General features: G+C 43.7%; 1 protein-coding gene across 50 annotated transcripts in view; it reads left to right on the top strand.

The window, feature by feature from the left end:
- SORBS1 (sorbin and SH3 domain containing 1) overlaps nt 1-13,518 on the top strand; it is a 304,285-nt gene extending 290,767 nt beyond the window's left edge. For 43 of the 50 annotated variants that reach the window (XM_053307082.1, XM_053307125.1, XM_053307131.1 and 40 more), the window contains 4 exons: nt 5,148-5,207; nt 6,144-6,334; nt 7,524-7,636; nt 11,039-13,518. In XM_053307082.1, coding sequence (XP_053163057.1) covers nt 5,148-5,207; nt 6,144-6,334; nt 7,524-7,636; nt 11,039-11,106 — 432 coding nt within the window. In that variant the 3' untranslated portion in view covers nt 11,107-13,518. The remainder of the gene's footprint in view (nt 1-5,147; nt 5,208-6,143; nt 6,335-7,523; nt 7,637-11,038) is intronic. The other 7 variants (XM_053307107.1, XM_053307102.1, XM_053307086.1 and 4 more) reach the window with 3 other exon arrangements.
- The last annotated feature ends 200 nt before the right edge of the window (nt 13,519-13,718 follow it).

Genomic DNA, 13,718 nt, shown 5'->3' with positions numbered 1-13,718 from the left:
TCTAGATTTCTGAATTTGCTCTGAAGCTGGTGATTCTTAGATGAGGGGTGATAATTATTGTTTAACTCAGGCAAAATATTTTCCTCACATGAATAGTGAAGTGTGTGCCTCATACTTTGGCTTTCCCTGTAGGAGTCAAAATGTCCATTAACCTCAAAACTACTGTGAACCTATCCAGTTAGTTACCAGAAAAAATAATCCTAGGCAGAAGCTGTATATGCCTCAAGAGAAATCATATTGGAATCAACATTTCCTTTCCTCAAGACTTCCATTTAAGATCCACTAGACATTACTAGTTGCAGTTGATACCAATTTGAAATGCTCACTACAGTATTGGCATTGGCAATGGTATGAATTCGGATGCTGGACCAGAAGTATGCAGGTGGTGACACAACGTAGGAAGCAGTTGCTATTTGTGTCCTGCTTATGGTTGTTGTTTTTTTAAGAGAAATGTGAAATCCTGTACCTTTGTACACTGAAACAATGGTTCTGGTTTTTCCTGAAAATCAAGGTATTAGTTAAGAATTCTATTAATTCTTAATTCTGCTTTGAGCTTTCTATTGTAATTCTGTTTTGGAAATAGCAAATTTGAATGCATCTCATTGCCCACAGGCTTTTAGCCTTGTGTCATGGGTGTGAATGGTACAATAATCATTATTCTTAAAACTTTCACATTAATTTCACCACATGAATGCAATTATAAATGGGTCAGTTAGGTACCCAGAATGCAGCCAACGTTTCTCTTCCAACCAAATATATAGAGGGGAAAAATGGTTGAGGTTTGGGTTTAGGAAGCCCAAGCACTGAAGCCCCACAGAATGGCGAAGTGAGCAGGTCTGGTAACAAAAGCAGTGACAGAACCATTAACCATCTTTGACCTCTACTGCTTAATGAAACCATAGTAATGTTCACATGGTGACTGAATGCTGCTCAGGTACCAGCCCACTTTCTGTGTGGAAGTCTGTCTAAAATCCTTCATCATAATCTATACTAGTGAGTGGAAGTGCATGTTTAAGTTGCATGAGGATGCATATCTAAATGGAGATACTAGGGGGAAATACTTTCAATGTTATGCTCTTGCTTTAAATATTTACAACTAGTAGGTAAGGCCTGCCCTTGACCTGGCAAAATCATTTTGCGTAGATTACACAGCTGGGAATGTTCAAGAAATGAAATCTAGGAGGCCCTCTAATATTTCAGGAGTAATGTTCATGGAATCTGCAGAACTGGGGTGTTTGAGCTAACCCCCCAAATGGGGTTAGACAGACCTGTAGCTGGGGGAGGGGGGGTGCTAGCACAATCAGCCCCCCCTAATTTTTCTCTACCTACTTACATATTTTTTTAACTAACAAAGGATTTTTAAATAACTGAATGGTATGTTATGTAGTTAGTACTGATGGGGGCCAGATAAGCTGCCCCCCTACTCCCCCCCTCCCGAATGTTTAAGCTGGCTATGGGACTGGGATTAGGTTCCTTAGCTAAAAATCCACTCTTGCGACAAGAGTGAGTGGAGCAGCCTGTGTGGGAAGAGTAGCTATTTAAACTTTAACTCTCCCCGCAGTCAGCTGAGAATTATGGGGAGGTGTAAGGTTAAATAGCCACTCTCCCCACTTTTCGGCTGACATGCAGGGAGGTTTAAAGAAGTGGTGCAAGAGGCAAGAGTGGATGGAGCAGCCTGTGCATCTCGCACTGCTTCTTTAAATGTCCGCATGCATCCACTGCAAAGCTGGGAAAGTGGTTATTTAAGTTGTGTACCAGTTTAGTTGGATGTTTTTTTAAAAAAAAACACCTATGAATAACCAAAACTACAGACACATCTCTGGCGATAACTTGATATTGGAATTGGTTATACTGGGAAATGGCCCGCAAATGAAAAACCACTATTTGAGGGCGACCTGTGCATGTCATATGATTTTTTATTCATATGCTTGCAAAAGGAAAGTAAAATAATATTCTGGAATTTGCAGGATTTCAACTTCAAAAATTGTTCATGTTATCGACTTATTACCATATATTTGAATCACAGCAAATTGAATCTAAGAAATATCTTCTGCTTTTCATGGATGTGTCCTTTTTGAATTAACAATCTGATTATTGAGTGTTAAAAATCTGTTGAGAAAAAGAAGTTAAAATATTATCATCTCCAGAATTTCTTCTAAAAAATACAAAAAACATATATTTCAAGTTTCACTGATTAAAGTGTAAAAAGTGGTGCATTCAGCTAATTTCGGTGGCAGGATTGTGTGTACAAACTTTGGTGTCTGTAGGTCATCAGGAAGCATGACTTTGAGGCTATTCACACGATCATGCAAAACCAGGCTAAGGCCTGGTTTTGCATGCGCTTGTAAACCGCCAGGATCAGGCCCGATAACGGTGGCTCCACGGTGGCAAACCTGCCTAATTAGCCACCCTTCCAAATGAGGTTAAGGGAGCGAGTGCTGCAAAAAAATCCCCACACTGTGGGGAGCCCAGGGATGGAAGGGGAGATCCCTATAATGCACTACGCGCTTGGAAAGTGCATCCTGGTTGTTCCGGGGGCTGGGACAACACATCCCGGCCCCCGGCTCTCCCCGCTACCTTGGTTTGTGGGGAATCATCTGGGCACGCAGGGTACGTGCCCAGCAACAGCACCGTGATCATCTGCTGGGAGGGTAAGTTTAACCCGCCCTCTAGCCCTTCTCACAGATCGTGAGAAGAGGCTCTTTATTTCACACAAACCAACAAATTATTCAAAATATATAATGGATTTTCGCAAAAGTGAACTTATTTTCCACCCAGTATCCCCATGGTGACACCCATATAGGATAGTATGAAGGAGGCTTTCCGGAAGTGTGGTGGCTATGGAGCCTAATGTTGAAAATGGGTCAGTTTTATGTGGATTTCATCAAAGGGATGTTCAATCTCCCCTTAGCCATGTATAACAAACATGGAGGGAGGAGGCAGGGCTGTGGGCACTCTCCCCTTCCATTCATGTTCAGAGAGCCATTGAAAGGGGTGCTTCCGCAACCATATGTGAGTAGATTTGCAAGCCAGCAGGAGACCTGTTTGGGGTATGTATGTGTGAGTACAGCTGTACTTGTGTGGTTGCTCCTTTCTGTAGGACACTCTACTGAATGCACAGAGGTCTGAAAGGGTGTGGTCCTGCTTCCCTGTCCATTCCTTTGTTATACATTGGCAGCATGAACAAAGCAACCTGGGGTCATCTTTCCATTCACTTATTTCTGGAGCTCCAGAAAGATTTTTTCAGTGTTCTTGAAGAGCTCCTTGTCCTCTCCATAGACAGGTGCTTTGTTTTCCATCCATCCATCTCTCATAACAGTCCCATGCACACATAAAATGCTAATGAAGTTGCCTTTATTTCGAGGACCTTGGTTGTCATCTCAGCGCTATGTTCCTTTGCCCACTCCATCTGCACTTGGTCTTAGCACACATGCGCAATTTGACAGTTGTGAAAAGACCCAGTCATTCATTATCTCAGGTTTACAATACTTTACTACATTCAGGAAGGCAGACTGAACCCAGTTACATACAAAGGTGGGAAATGAATCTGAATCTGAATCTATCAGTGGCTGTTTGGAAATGTATATGGAAAGATACGAATGTGTGGAGCCCAACCAGGCTCGACGGGGAGAGTGGGCTTAGCCTGCTCTCCCCGCACATGAGCAGAGAGCCATCCACGACTACCGGTTCCGTCACAGAGCTGGTAGGGGCAGCAGGGATCGGGGGCTGCCTGGCCTCCAGAAGTCCTAGAATCCCCCACGCGAGTGCGCAGGGCATTCTGGGGAGACCCCCAAGGGCGGGAGGCTTGTTGGAGCCTCCTGGTCGGGGGTCTACTTGTGTGTTGGTGCAGCATGGAGCCGCACTGCGGCGGCACACGATCAGTAAAACAGGGTTAGCAGAGAGAGTGCTCCACTAACCTCATTTTAGGGGAAGGGTTCTTAGGCGGGCTAGCCACTGTTGAACCACTGGGCTCACCTGCAAGCCCGGTGGTTCTCATGGTGGAGAGAAACTGGGCTGGGCTCCCTTAGCTTGGTTTCTCTCCATCGTGAGAATAGCCTTAACATATTGTAAAGCTTGTTTCTTTGAGTCCAGTGCTTTTTGTCATGACTAAGCAGATACCTATCTCAAGCTTTTGAGAAGGGGGCAAGCTATAATTTTTTTACTCTCACCTTCCATTTGTAGCTCAGGAAAGTTTAGAAAGCTATACAGATTTGCCAAGGTGACTTGGAATTGGAAAGCTGTTGCTGTTGTTACCCAGAACCCAAACTTGAGTTGCTGGAGCAGATTCCTGTATTGAGCAAAGGGTTGGACTAGAAGACCTCCAAGGTCCCTTCCAAGTCTAAATTTTATGATCGTTTGAAATTCTCCTGCATGCTGAGAGTAGTCTAAGTATTATGAAAAGGGGCAGGGAAGGTGATATGGAAAGGAGTGCTGAGGAGTGTAAACTTGAAAGCCTGCTTATTGTCTACTTCAATATTACTTCTGCCTGTTCTTTACCTCTCATATCCTCAAAATAATTCAGATAATACTTTTAATTTGAGTGGCTGCATCAGGAGCACCGCAGCTGATGTAATGAAAGCATTTCATCTGAAACACTTTGGTTCAATCCTCTTAGACCTCTCTTTCCCCTGAGTTAAGTGAGATGGCATACAAGTAGTTACATTCCATTGGGTGAACAAATGAGGAATGTGGATGGGTGTATTACTCAGACCCATCAGCAAGGAACCTGTTTCTGAGTTCCAAGAAAGGCATATTCTTGCCCCCAAATCTTACTTGAGTTTTCCTCTTTCCACTGGTATTCACCTTCAAACCAGGCAGTCTTGATGTTGTGCATGCCCTCCCACAGAGATTGCCTCGTAACACTGTTGATCTGTTTCCAACTGTATTGCTAATCCAAAGCCACCATTTCACTCTGTTTTCTGTTTCTAACCCACTAATTCTGTGCCTTTATTTTACTTCCTCCTACAGTCACTGTACTAATTACAGTAGTGCTCCATTATGTCAAGCTCTGTTGTTGGAATCCAGTGGTGGATTGATTTGTGTTGTGTTTTCTTCCTTTCCATTTTTTGCTTTGTTCATTTTAATTTTGACTTGGTCATACATGTGCTAAAATGTCTCCCTTACCATGTGCTTTGGTAATCACACAGCCTTCTCATCATTCATTGAGGCCAGGACCAGATCTCACAGAATCTGAAAAGAGCTATGTGGTAAGAGCACTCTTTCCCTGAGATTCATAACTGAAGCCTCTCTTTAGCACAGTCCATACTGCATAAAGCACCCATCATCTGCTTTCTAATACCATGGTCTGCTACAACCAGCATTACTGGTGAGATGACCCCCAATGCCAGAGCTTGGCAGAGCAGGTTTCTTAGTGTCAATGTGTTTCTTGGTGGTTTCTTTATCCACTAAAGTGGAGAAGTTTGGTGCAATTGGTGTCTTTCTGGTCCAACCCTTTATGTTAGCTGTTTTGCCACCACTGACATAGTAGAAAGAAGAAGAAGGATCTGTGGGTCAAATAGAGTCAGATGCCACCACAGACACCTAGCTGCAGGTACTCCACTCTTGGGTACCCTCGAGTTGACTGTGCTTCTTGCTTGTTAGGGTTTTCTCAGCAGATCTTGATAGCAGTTCTTCACTGCTGTGGAGAGTGGTACCTGTGTCAGACCCTATCTAGGGACTGAAAGAAAGTCTGCTCTCAGTAGATAAAGAAAACAGAGCAGAACTACATTAAACAAATGTAGTGTTTGGGAGAGCTTCAGTTGCATGTCTGAGCTGTGTTTTGAACTTTCACACTCAAACTGTGGCATTTGTGATTTTGAGACCCCGGCTGACTAATTGCAACTTCTTTTGCTGCTGCTGCTGCTGCTTTGTTATATAAAACCTAAAACTAAATAGCATACTCTTCTGTATCTTGCCTGTTTTTTCATGCTTACCACCTGGATTCCTTCTTCACTCCACTGCCTGGAATGTGTACCTGGATCTACAACTCTGTTGTCTTATTGGATTTATGGCTACATCTGGATTTTCCTACCTCTTATTGACTATTGGGGGTTCATATCATATTCCTCTCTTCCCTGCTCCCCTGTTGACTATCCTCTGGGTTTTTCCTTGGATATTAATCCTGCCCTACCTGTACCATCCAGGAAACTGTGTGCAATGAGATCATAAACATTGCTGAAAAGTCAGTTCATTACTGCAGTACAATTTCTCAGCCTCTTGCCTCTTGCCACAAGAGGCCTTTTAATGACAATAAATCATCTCTCATCATTTCTCAGCAACCCCAAGTCCTTCCACTGGGAGCCAGCCTCAATAGGAATCAAGCCCCACAAGATATGTAAGTTGATCTGACTTCCCCCTCATACCTTGTTTAGCAACTGTAATTCTTTGGATGTTATCTATTTAGTACTGAAGCTCCAACTTCAGATGGGATTATATTAATTTCAGGTTCTAGTTTTAGATTCTATTTTCCCTTTCCCCCCCAGGTTCTATTTTCTTAATTATAAGTCTGTTACAAAGAACTGAACATTTTTTGCCCCTGGGCACAACACTGATACTGCATTCGTGATCTTCAGCGAGATATTACTAGAGGAATTTGTACCCCTATTTATCCTATCGGATCTTTCTGCAGATTTTATGCTGGGGATGGATCTGTGGGACCTTGCCCCTCTTGGGTAATTCCATTCATTCCTGGAAGGAAGATTTCAGAAGCTAGTGAAAGAGACTCAGCCTTTTCCTTAGACCTGGGGAGTCCCCCTCCTTGCTCCCCTCCTTGTTCAACATGTGGACAAGGCCATTGAACAAGATAGCATGGAGTTATCACACCAGTTAAAGTATCAATATGGTGGTGACATACTGTACTGTTGTACCTCTCCTTTCCACCTTTGTCCTGGGGTCTCCAGATTTTCCCTGCCATAGGGTGTCTGCCATAGGGTGGGGTGGGATGCAAGTGAGCTCATGGTAGCTGAATCCAGATAAAACTGAAGTCATGACCCAGATAAGCCTTGTGGTCAAGGGATGAGCAACTAAAATGTAACTAAAGTACACTCAAACGGTAAATAAAAATACATATTTTAAAAGAGGCTTTTTACTGTTTTATCTGCTGCTTATATCTGGTAGGTTATTTACTGTTTATAGTGCTCAGATTTTAGCTTTTTAAATAACGTTTAATTTGAAACTCTTTTTTAAAAACCCAATAAATAATTGTAATTTTAATTGTTTTAACCTGGGCTTTTAAGTTGTTTAACTTAACTTGTTTAATTGTATTAGTTTCATGCTTTACATGGTGTTTGTTTTATTAATGTTGTGTGCCACCCCAAGCAATAGTGTACTGGAGGGGCGGGGTATACATGTTTTAAATAATTAAATTAAATTAAAGTAAAGTAAATTAAATTAAATTAAATTAAAACTCCTGCTGATAATGGGGTTCAGATTCCTGTGAAGTGCTAATCTTAGGATCTCTGAAGAAGGTAGAAATGTATTGTTAATGCTGGCTACCTGACATTTTTCCATTTGAACATTTTCAGACTTAGCTACCAGGCACTCTACAGCTATATCCCACAGAATGATGATGAGTTGGAGTTAAGGGATGGGGATATCATAGATGTCATGGAGAAGTGTGATGATGGCTGGTTTGTTGGTGAGTAATTACTATAGCCCTCTTCAGATGTTTGGAAAAAGATGGCATATTTGTGAGTGCCACTCAGAGTGGATCCAGCCATCCTGCCCCCAGTGTGTCACTCACTCCCCATCACTCCCCCCCCCACCTGTGCCTCTCATGGTGTTCATCGGAAGAGGTGAATGCTGGAAGTGGGATGGTGGATGCTTCTGTGGTCGGCCGCCTGGGGCACTCCAGGCATGGGGGCAGGGAGTGAGTGATGTGCTGGGAGCAGGATGTCTTTTCAAACTCTTTTATGTGGAAACAAGCTATGATTTTTGTCTTAGTGTTTTTGGCCAGTGTTCAAACTAGATTTATATAATTCAGTTTTATTCAAGGCATGTTTATGTTATCCTTCAGTCATGCTTTTTCCTTTCCATAAGTTGCACTATCGTTCACATTTTTATAATTTTCCAGATATTGAAAAAGGTTTTATTTCAACTATTTAAATGGCTGCATAGTGCTTCATAAATTTTACATTGCCCCTGACAAAGATAGTTTCTCAAAATGCATATAAACTACATATTTTCAGTGCAGATACTTCATTTTCTTTTCTTCCTGCACTGGTGTCTTCCCTCCTTGGTATTCCCCCCCACTAAAATTATAGTTTTTGTGTTATCAGAGATATGCCTTAGAGCGGGGTTGCACAACATATGGCCTGCAGGCCAGATCTGGCCCGTAGGCATGTTTCCTCTGGCCAGCAGTGGAAGCAGGCCACCACCGCTACCCACCTCTGTGACCAGGCAGGCGTCAGGAGCAGTGGAGAGGTGGCACGCTACTGCGGAGGCACCGCTCACCTCCCACCAGCTCCCAAGCCCCTCTGCTCTTGTGGGGGCAGGGGCGCTACTCACCTCCTCCCCTGCCACTCATCTGGGTGGCGGAGAAAAGCAAGCAGTATGCTGCCTTGCCACCACTCCTGCCACCCAGGCTCCTGAGCCCCTCTGACACTGTCCGGGCTGGGAGCCTCCTAGGAATGCGAGCACACGTGCACCTTGTGTCTCCATCAGGGTGCGTCTGCGCACCTTCATTCCCAGGAAGCTCCTGGCCCCGACTGAGGCAGAGGAGCTTGGGACCTGGGGGGAGTTGAGCAGTGTTCCCACCCACCCCACTCTCCCAAGCAGCCCAGCAGCCCCAGATAAAAGCAGAGGGGCTCAGGATCCATGGGGAGGCCAGTGGCATGGCGGGAGGAAGAGAAGAGCAGAGGGCTGGGCCTGGGAGAGTCTGCTGAGGCAATCGCGCCACCCAGGAAGGCTGCCCAGCTGGTGGCTGAAGGGCGACAGGGCCACTGATGGTAAGTGGGTAGGGGCTGCCAGGGACAAATACAGGCCCACCCTCCCCTAGCTATTAAAATTTAAAATTTATTTTAATGTTAAAAAATAAATTTTAAATTTAAAAAAGAGGAGAGCTGATCTTGTGGCAGCAAGCATGACTTGTCCCCTTAGCTAAGCAGGGTCTGCCCTGGTTGCATATGAATGGGAGACTTGATGTGTGAGCACTGCAAGATATTCCCCTCAGGGGATGGAGCCGCTCTGGGAAGAGCAGAAAGTTCCAAGTTCCCTCCCTGGCTTCTCTAAGATAGGGCTGAGAGAGATTCCTGCCTGCAACCTTGGAGAAGCCGCTGCCAGTCTGTGAAGACAAAACTGAGCTAGATAAACCAATGGTCTGACTCAATATATGGCAGCTTCTTATGTTCCTGAATTTATTATTTAAATTAAAAAATTTAATTTGACCTCAGCCCCAGCATACCAAGTCACAGTTGGTTTTGGCCCAACAGGGCATTTGAGTTGTGCACCCCTGATTTAGAGTGATGTGAGAAGACAAGCTCCTTCCTGCAGGAAGGCCAGAACCTAAGGGGTATACTCGTGGGTCAAATGGGCCGTAAGCCAGAATTTGGCTTTTAAAAAGCCAAATTTGGCCACCTAGCTTCCTAGTAGAGGAGCAACAAATCAAAACTCCTTCCCTAAGATCAACAACAGTGAGGGGAGAGGAAAAACGGCACATGATTCATGTGAACAATGCTGTATTTCAGTGGTGATTAAGATAAAGGCCTAAAAGAAAAGATGGGCTGTGAGAAGGATTTTGAAGGAAGAGAGAAAGAGAGGCAGCATCTTACATTCTGGGATCAGAGGCATGGGAACAATGGAGCAAGTGGTGGTGGGGGGACGGATGGTCCCTAGGCTGCCAGGGTCTGAGGGGGCTGTCAAGGCACCCCCTTGCCTCCTCCTGCACCCACTTGGTTAACAAAGTGCTTGCTGGCTGGAAGCTCAAGGCACACCCCTCTCCTCCCCAGCCAATGTTTCATTGAAACGCTGGCTGCTTCTTTCCCTGCCTCATTCCTAATGAGGTAGAGTGGGGGGAAACCCAGCCAGTCAATGAAATGCCGACTGGGGTGGATTGGGAGAGGATCCGAACGGGTAGTAGCCACACACCCCTGCGCTGATGTCAGGTGCAGGGGCCATGGCCACCCAGGGACAGGGCCACTCAGCCCCCACAGAGTTTCTGTAGACAGCAGTTCATTGAATCGCTGACTGGGAGCGCCTTTCTCTGCCCCCTCGTGAGGGGCAAGAGAAAGAAGCTCCCAGTCAGCGCTTCAACAAACTCTTGATTGAGGAAACTCCGTGAAAGCTGAGTGGCCCCATGTCTGGTACTGGGCCATGTCCCCTGCGTCTGATGTTGATGCAGGGGGTGCGGCTTGGGCAGGGGCGCTATGCATGAACACAGCAATCATTTACAGGGGAGCCTTTGGCAGGACCTTTTCCCCCAGCTGTGGGCAAGCTCCAGACAAGGGTGTCTGGGCTGCAGTTTCAGGGAAAGGGGGCACCGGTCTTTTAAAGGGACTTGCTATGCATCTGACACCTTGGTCGGTATAGGTGTGAGTCTTGTTGAAGGCATGTTGCCTAAGCAGCCAAGTCTGTGGTGGATCTCTTAACTGGGTTAATTTGGATATGATCCTGCCACATATGCTTGCAAACAAACATGTGATCGTTGTTCTGGCCTCAACACCTGTTAGGCTGTATCCAGACAGCTAAACTCTCATCCAGTCCACACTTCCATGAAAATTAATCTTCAGCTTTATCAGTCAGTAACTGATAAAGGCAGCGGATTAACTTAACTGTAGAAAGACTTGTAGAAGGTTGAACCACTGAATAAACTGAAGCATGGCAGCAGCTAGCAAGGCGTAACCAGTTGCTAATGGATTCAAATAGGGAAGATTATCGTTGTCCTAGAAGCAGGTATTAGGAGCACCATAACAAGTAACCAAATACCCAGTTGGGGCAGAACAATCATCTAGTTGACATGGGATAGAGCGAACTGCCCCACAGTGCCCTCCTACTGTCACCCATCTTGCAACTGTTTTCTTTCTCTTGTTTTCTTTCTCAATAGGCACATCCAGGAGAACAAGGCAGTTTGGTACTTTTCCAGGCAACTATGTGAAGCTGTTATCTCTATAAAAACAATTGCCAGCCTCTCGTTTTCATAGGGTGGGAGGGGGGACCTTTGGAAAACGAACAACTTCATGAATGTGACAGAGGAGACATGAACATGGAATGTGGTTACATGGTACAGCGTTGGACGGGTGCAAAGCCCTTTGAAGGTTTCCCAGACGTTTGCTGATCAAGAGACAAGAGTGTTGAATTGTTTACAATACTGCTTTTGTATCTGTTTTTACATGATAAGGATTAGTGGTTGTTCAGTATTAAGTATTGCCCTCCAGTGAAACTGGGAGAAAGCAGCATAATGGAGTGAAATAATATTTGGGGTGGGGAGAAAAGATGAGAACAGTTAATACATTGTGGTTATGGATGGCAGTGTTGCTGGCAGAGATGAAGCTGGAAATTGACCTTGTTAAAATTTCATGCAGCTCTTGTTCCCTTCCTTTGGGATGTGCAACATATGTGCAAGGAGCTTCTGGAGACCAGTTTTATATGGAAGGTTGCAGTCAAGATCCTATATTAATCTTCAAACACCAGCAATGGTCACTGGAAGAATGCTGTGCTGGGGATGGATAGGGCCATGTGCTCTCCCCCTGCTCATTAAGAGAATCACCGTTTTTAAAAGGTGCCTCTTTGTTCAGTCAGCAAGGATGACTTATCTCCTGTATTATTATCTTCTGTATTAGTTAAATTGAATGAACATCACCCTGGCTCTGTGTTCTCATGATCACTATTATTTAAAATCAATACTACTCATTTTAAGAAGTGCTAAGTTAAGTTGTTTTAATCAGAGCAAAGCTGTAGAGTTGGATTAGAGCTCTACTGAAGTGTAACTGCTGCCACAAATGCTTTATTTCCCTCTCAACTGGAACAATTCCAGCTGGAGGCTTTTTTTTGGATGTCAGGTGCATTGATTCCATGCATGGGACACCCATAAGCTGATTTCCTGTGTTAATTCTTACTAGCCCCAATAATAAGCCAGAGAATTAGTAAAGTAAGCAAAAGTGGCCCATTGCAAATGATGTGTCGGTAGAGAAGCATTCCACAATACCCCAAACAATGCTGTCCCTCTTCTTGCAATCAAATTGTGCAAGTTGGAATGTAAGTAGCCAGATGCTGCCGTGGTGTTTCAATTTTAAATATATTCTGGCAAAATAATGTTACTGAATGTGCCTTTCTGGGGGGATTTTAGAATTGGGGGTTCTTTTAAATAAATTTGATTTCTGGCTGCTTCCTCAAAAAAAAACCCAGAATGTACAACCAGCCTATATGTCTGGGGTTTCCAAAGCCACATGTGGTGGATCTCTGTGCAGAATGTGACTGTGTTTTCCAAATTGGACTTGCTTGGACTTCCTGCCTGCAACCTTGGAGAAGGCTGCATGATTGTGCATAAACACACTGGGTATTGTTTTCATAGTTGTTATGTTTAAACACTTAAGAAAAGAGGTTGCCTCACACTCCTCTACCTGACAGTACAAGTAGGAAAGGTTTAGATTGCAATTTTGTCATAAGCTATATTTACTAAATATAAAAGGCCTATTTTTCTGCTGATGCTTTTATACAGTTTATTCACAATAACAGCAACTAACTCATTTCTGGCATGATTGCAATTCCTTTTGACATATTTGCCATGCTCCTGGATTTCTCAAACATAGCAGGGCGGCTCTTTTGCTGACTCTCCCCCTGCCCCGAGATCAGCCAAAAAAGCCAACTGAAGTGCTTCAGTAGAATGACTGTAAATATGTATATTTGCTTTTGTATAGACTTACAAATGTACTTAACTTATAGAGAAACAAATAATTTAAATTGATGAAAGCTTTAAAAATGCAGTAAAGAAGAACTTTTCCATTTTTATTTAAATGATGAAGTAATTATTCTGTGTATATTCACATTAAATATGGGGCAAGAAGTATAAATCAATTACAACTATGCCACAAAGTACTGTTTTTAATCAGGGTGGAGAATTAACATTTTAATAATTAATATTGTCCACTGAATATTGTTTCCACTTGAGCCCCATTGAAGTGATTTTTGGTTTCTCACAAATCTCAAGGATATGTGCAGGATAAGCTTTTCCATGGAATGGTACCCTAATGGGTTTTGGCACCATATTGGGTTGGGGTTTTTTAATGCCTTTGATTTTGCCACCTTGTTATCTGCCGCAATGTTTAGACCTGGCATTAAAATACTAAATTAATCCACTCTGCAAAATAGCTTAACAATATTGACAGTATATAACCAGTTCATTTTGATGCCATTTTTAGTTAATACACCTGCATGTTCACACACACATACTTCCAAACAAGAAGTCACTCTTGTGTTTTGTTTTCTCATTTGCAGTGGATTATTATTTGGCAATCAATAAATTGAAATATTGAATTAAAAGTGTGTTCCTTGTACAAAGGGTTTAATAAATATTAGCCCAAGCCAGTGTGGTACTAACTGTGCTTCTGTTGCAGCAACACCCTTGGTTGAACATTAAGTACGGGCAGGGGTTTAGGCTGCAATACAGTTTGTGGAGCAACTATTCACTGACATTTGAGAGCTGGAAGGGAAAACATTTTGGAGAAGAAAACATGGGCTGTGCTAGCACTGGGCACAAAAGGAACATGCCTCAAATGTTTGGCTGG

This window comes from Hemicordylus capensis, chromosome 3 (assembly GCF_027244095.1).
Source record: "Hemicordylus capensis ecotype Gifberg chromosome 3, rHemCap1.1.pri, whole genome shotgun sequence".
Classification (NCBI taxonomy): Eukaryota; Metazoa; Chordata; class Lepidosauria; order Squamata; family Cordylidae; genus Hemicordylus; species Hemicordylus capensis.
The sequence above is the reverse complement of the archived record's forward strand: the minus strand, read 5'-3'. Positions and strand labels throughout refer to the sequence as shown.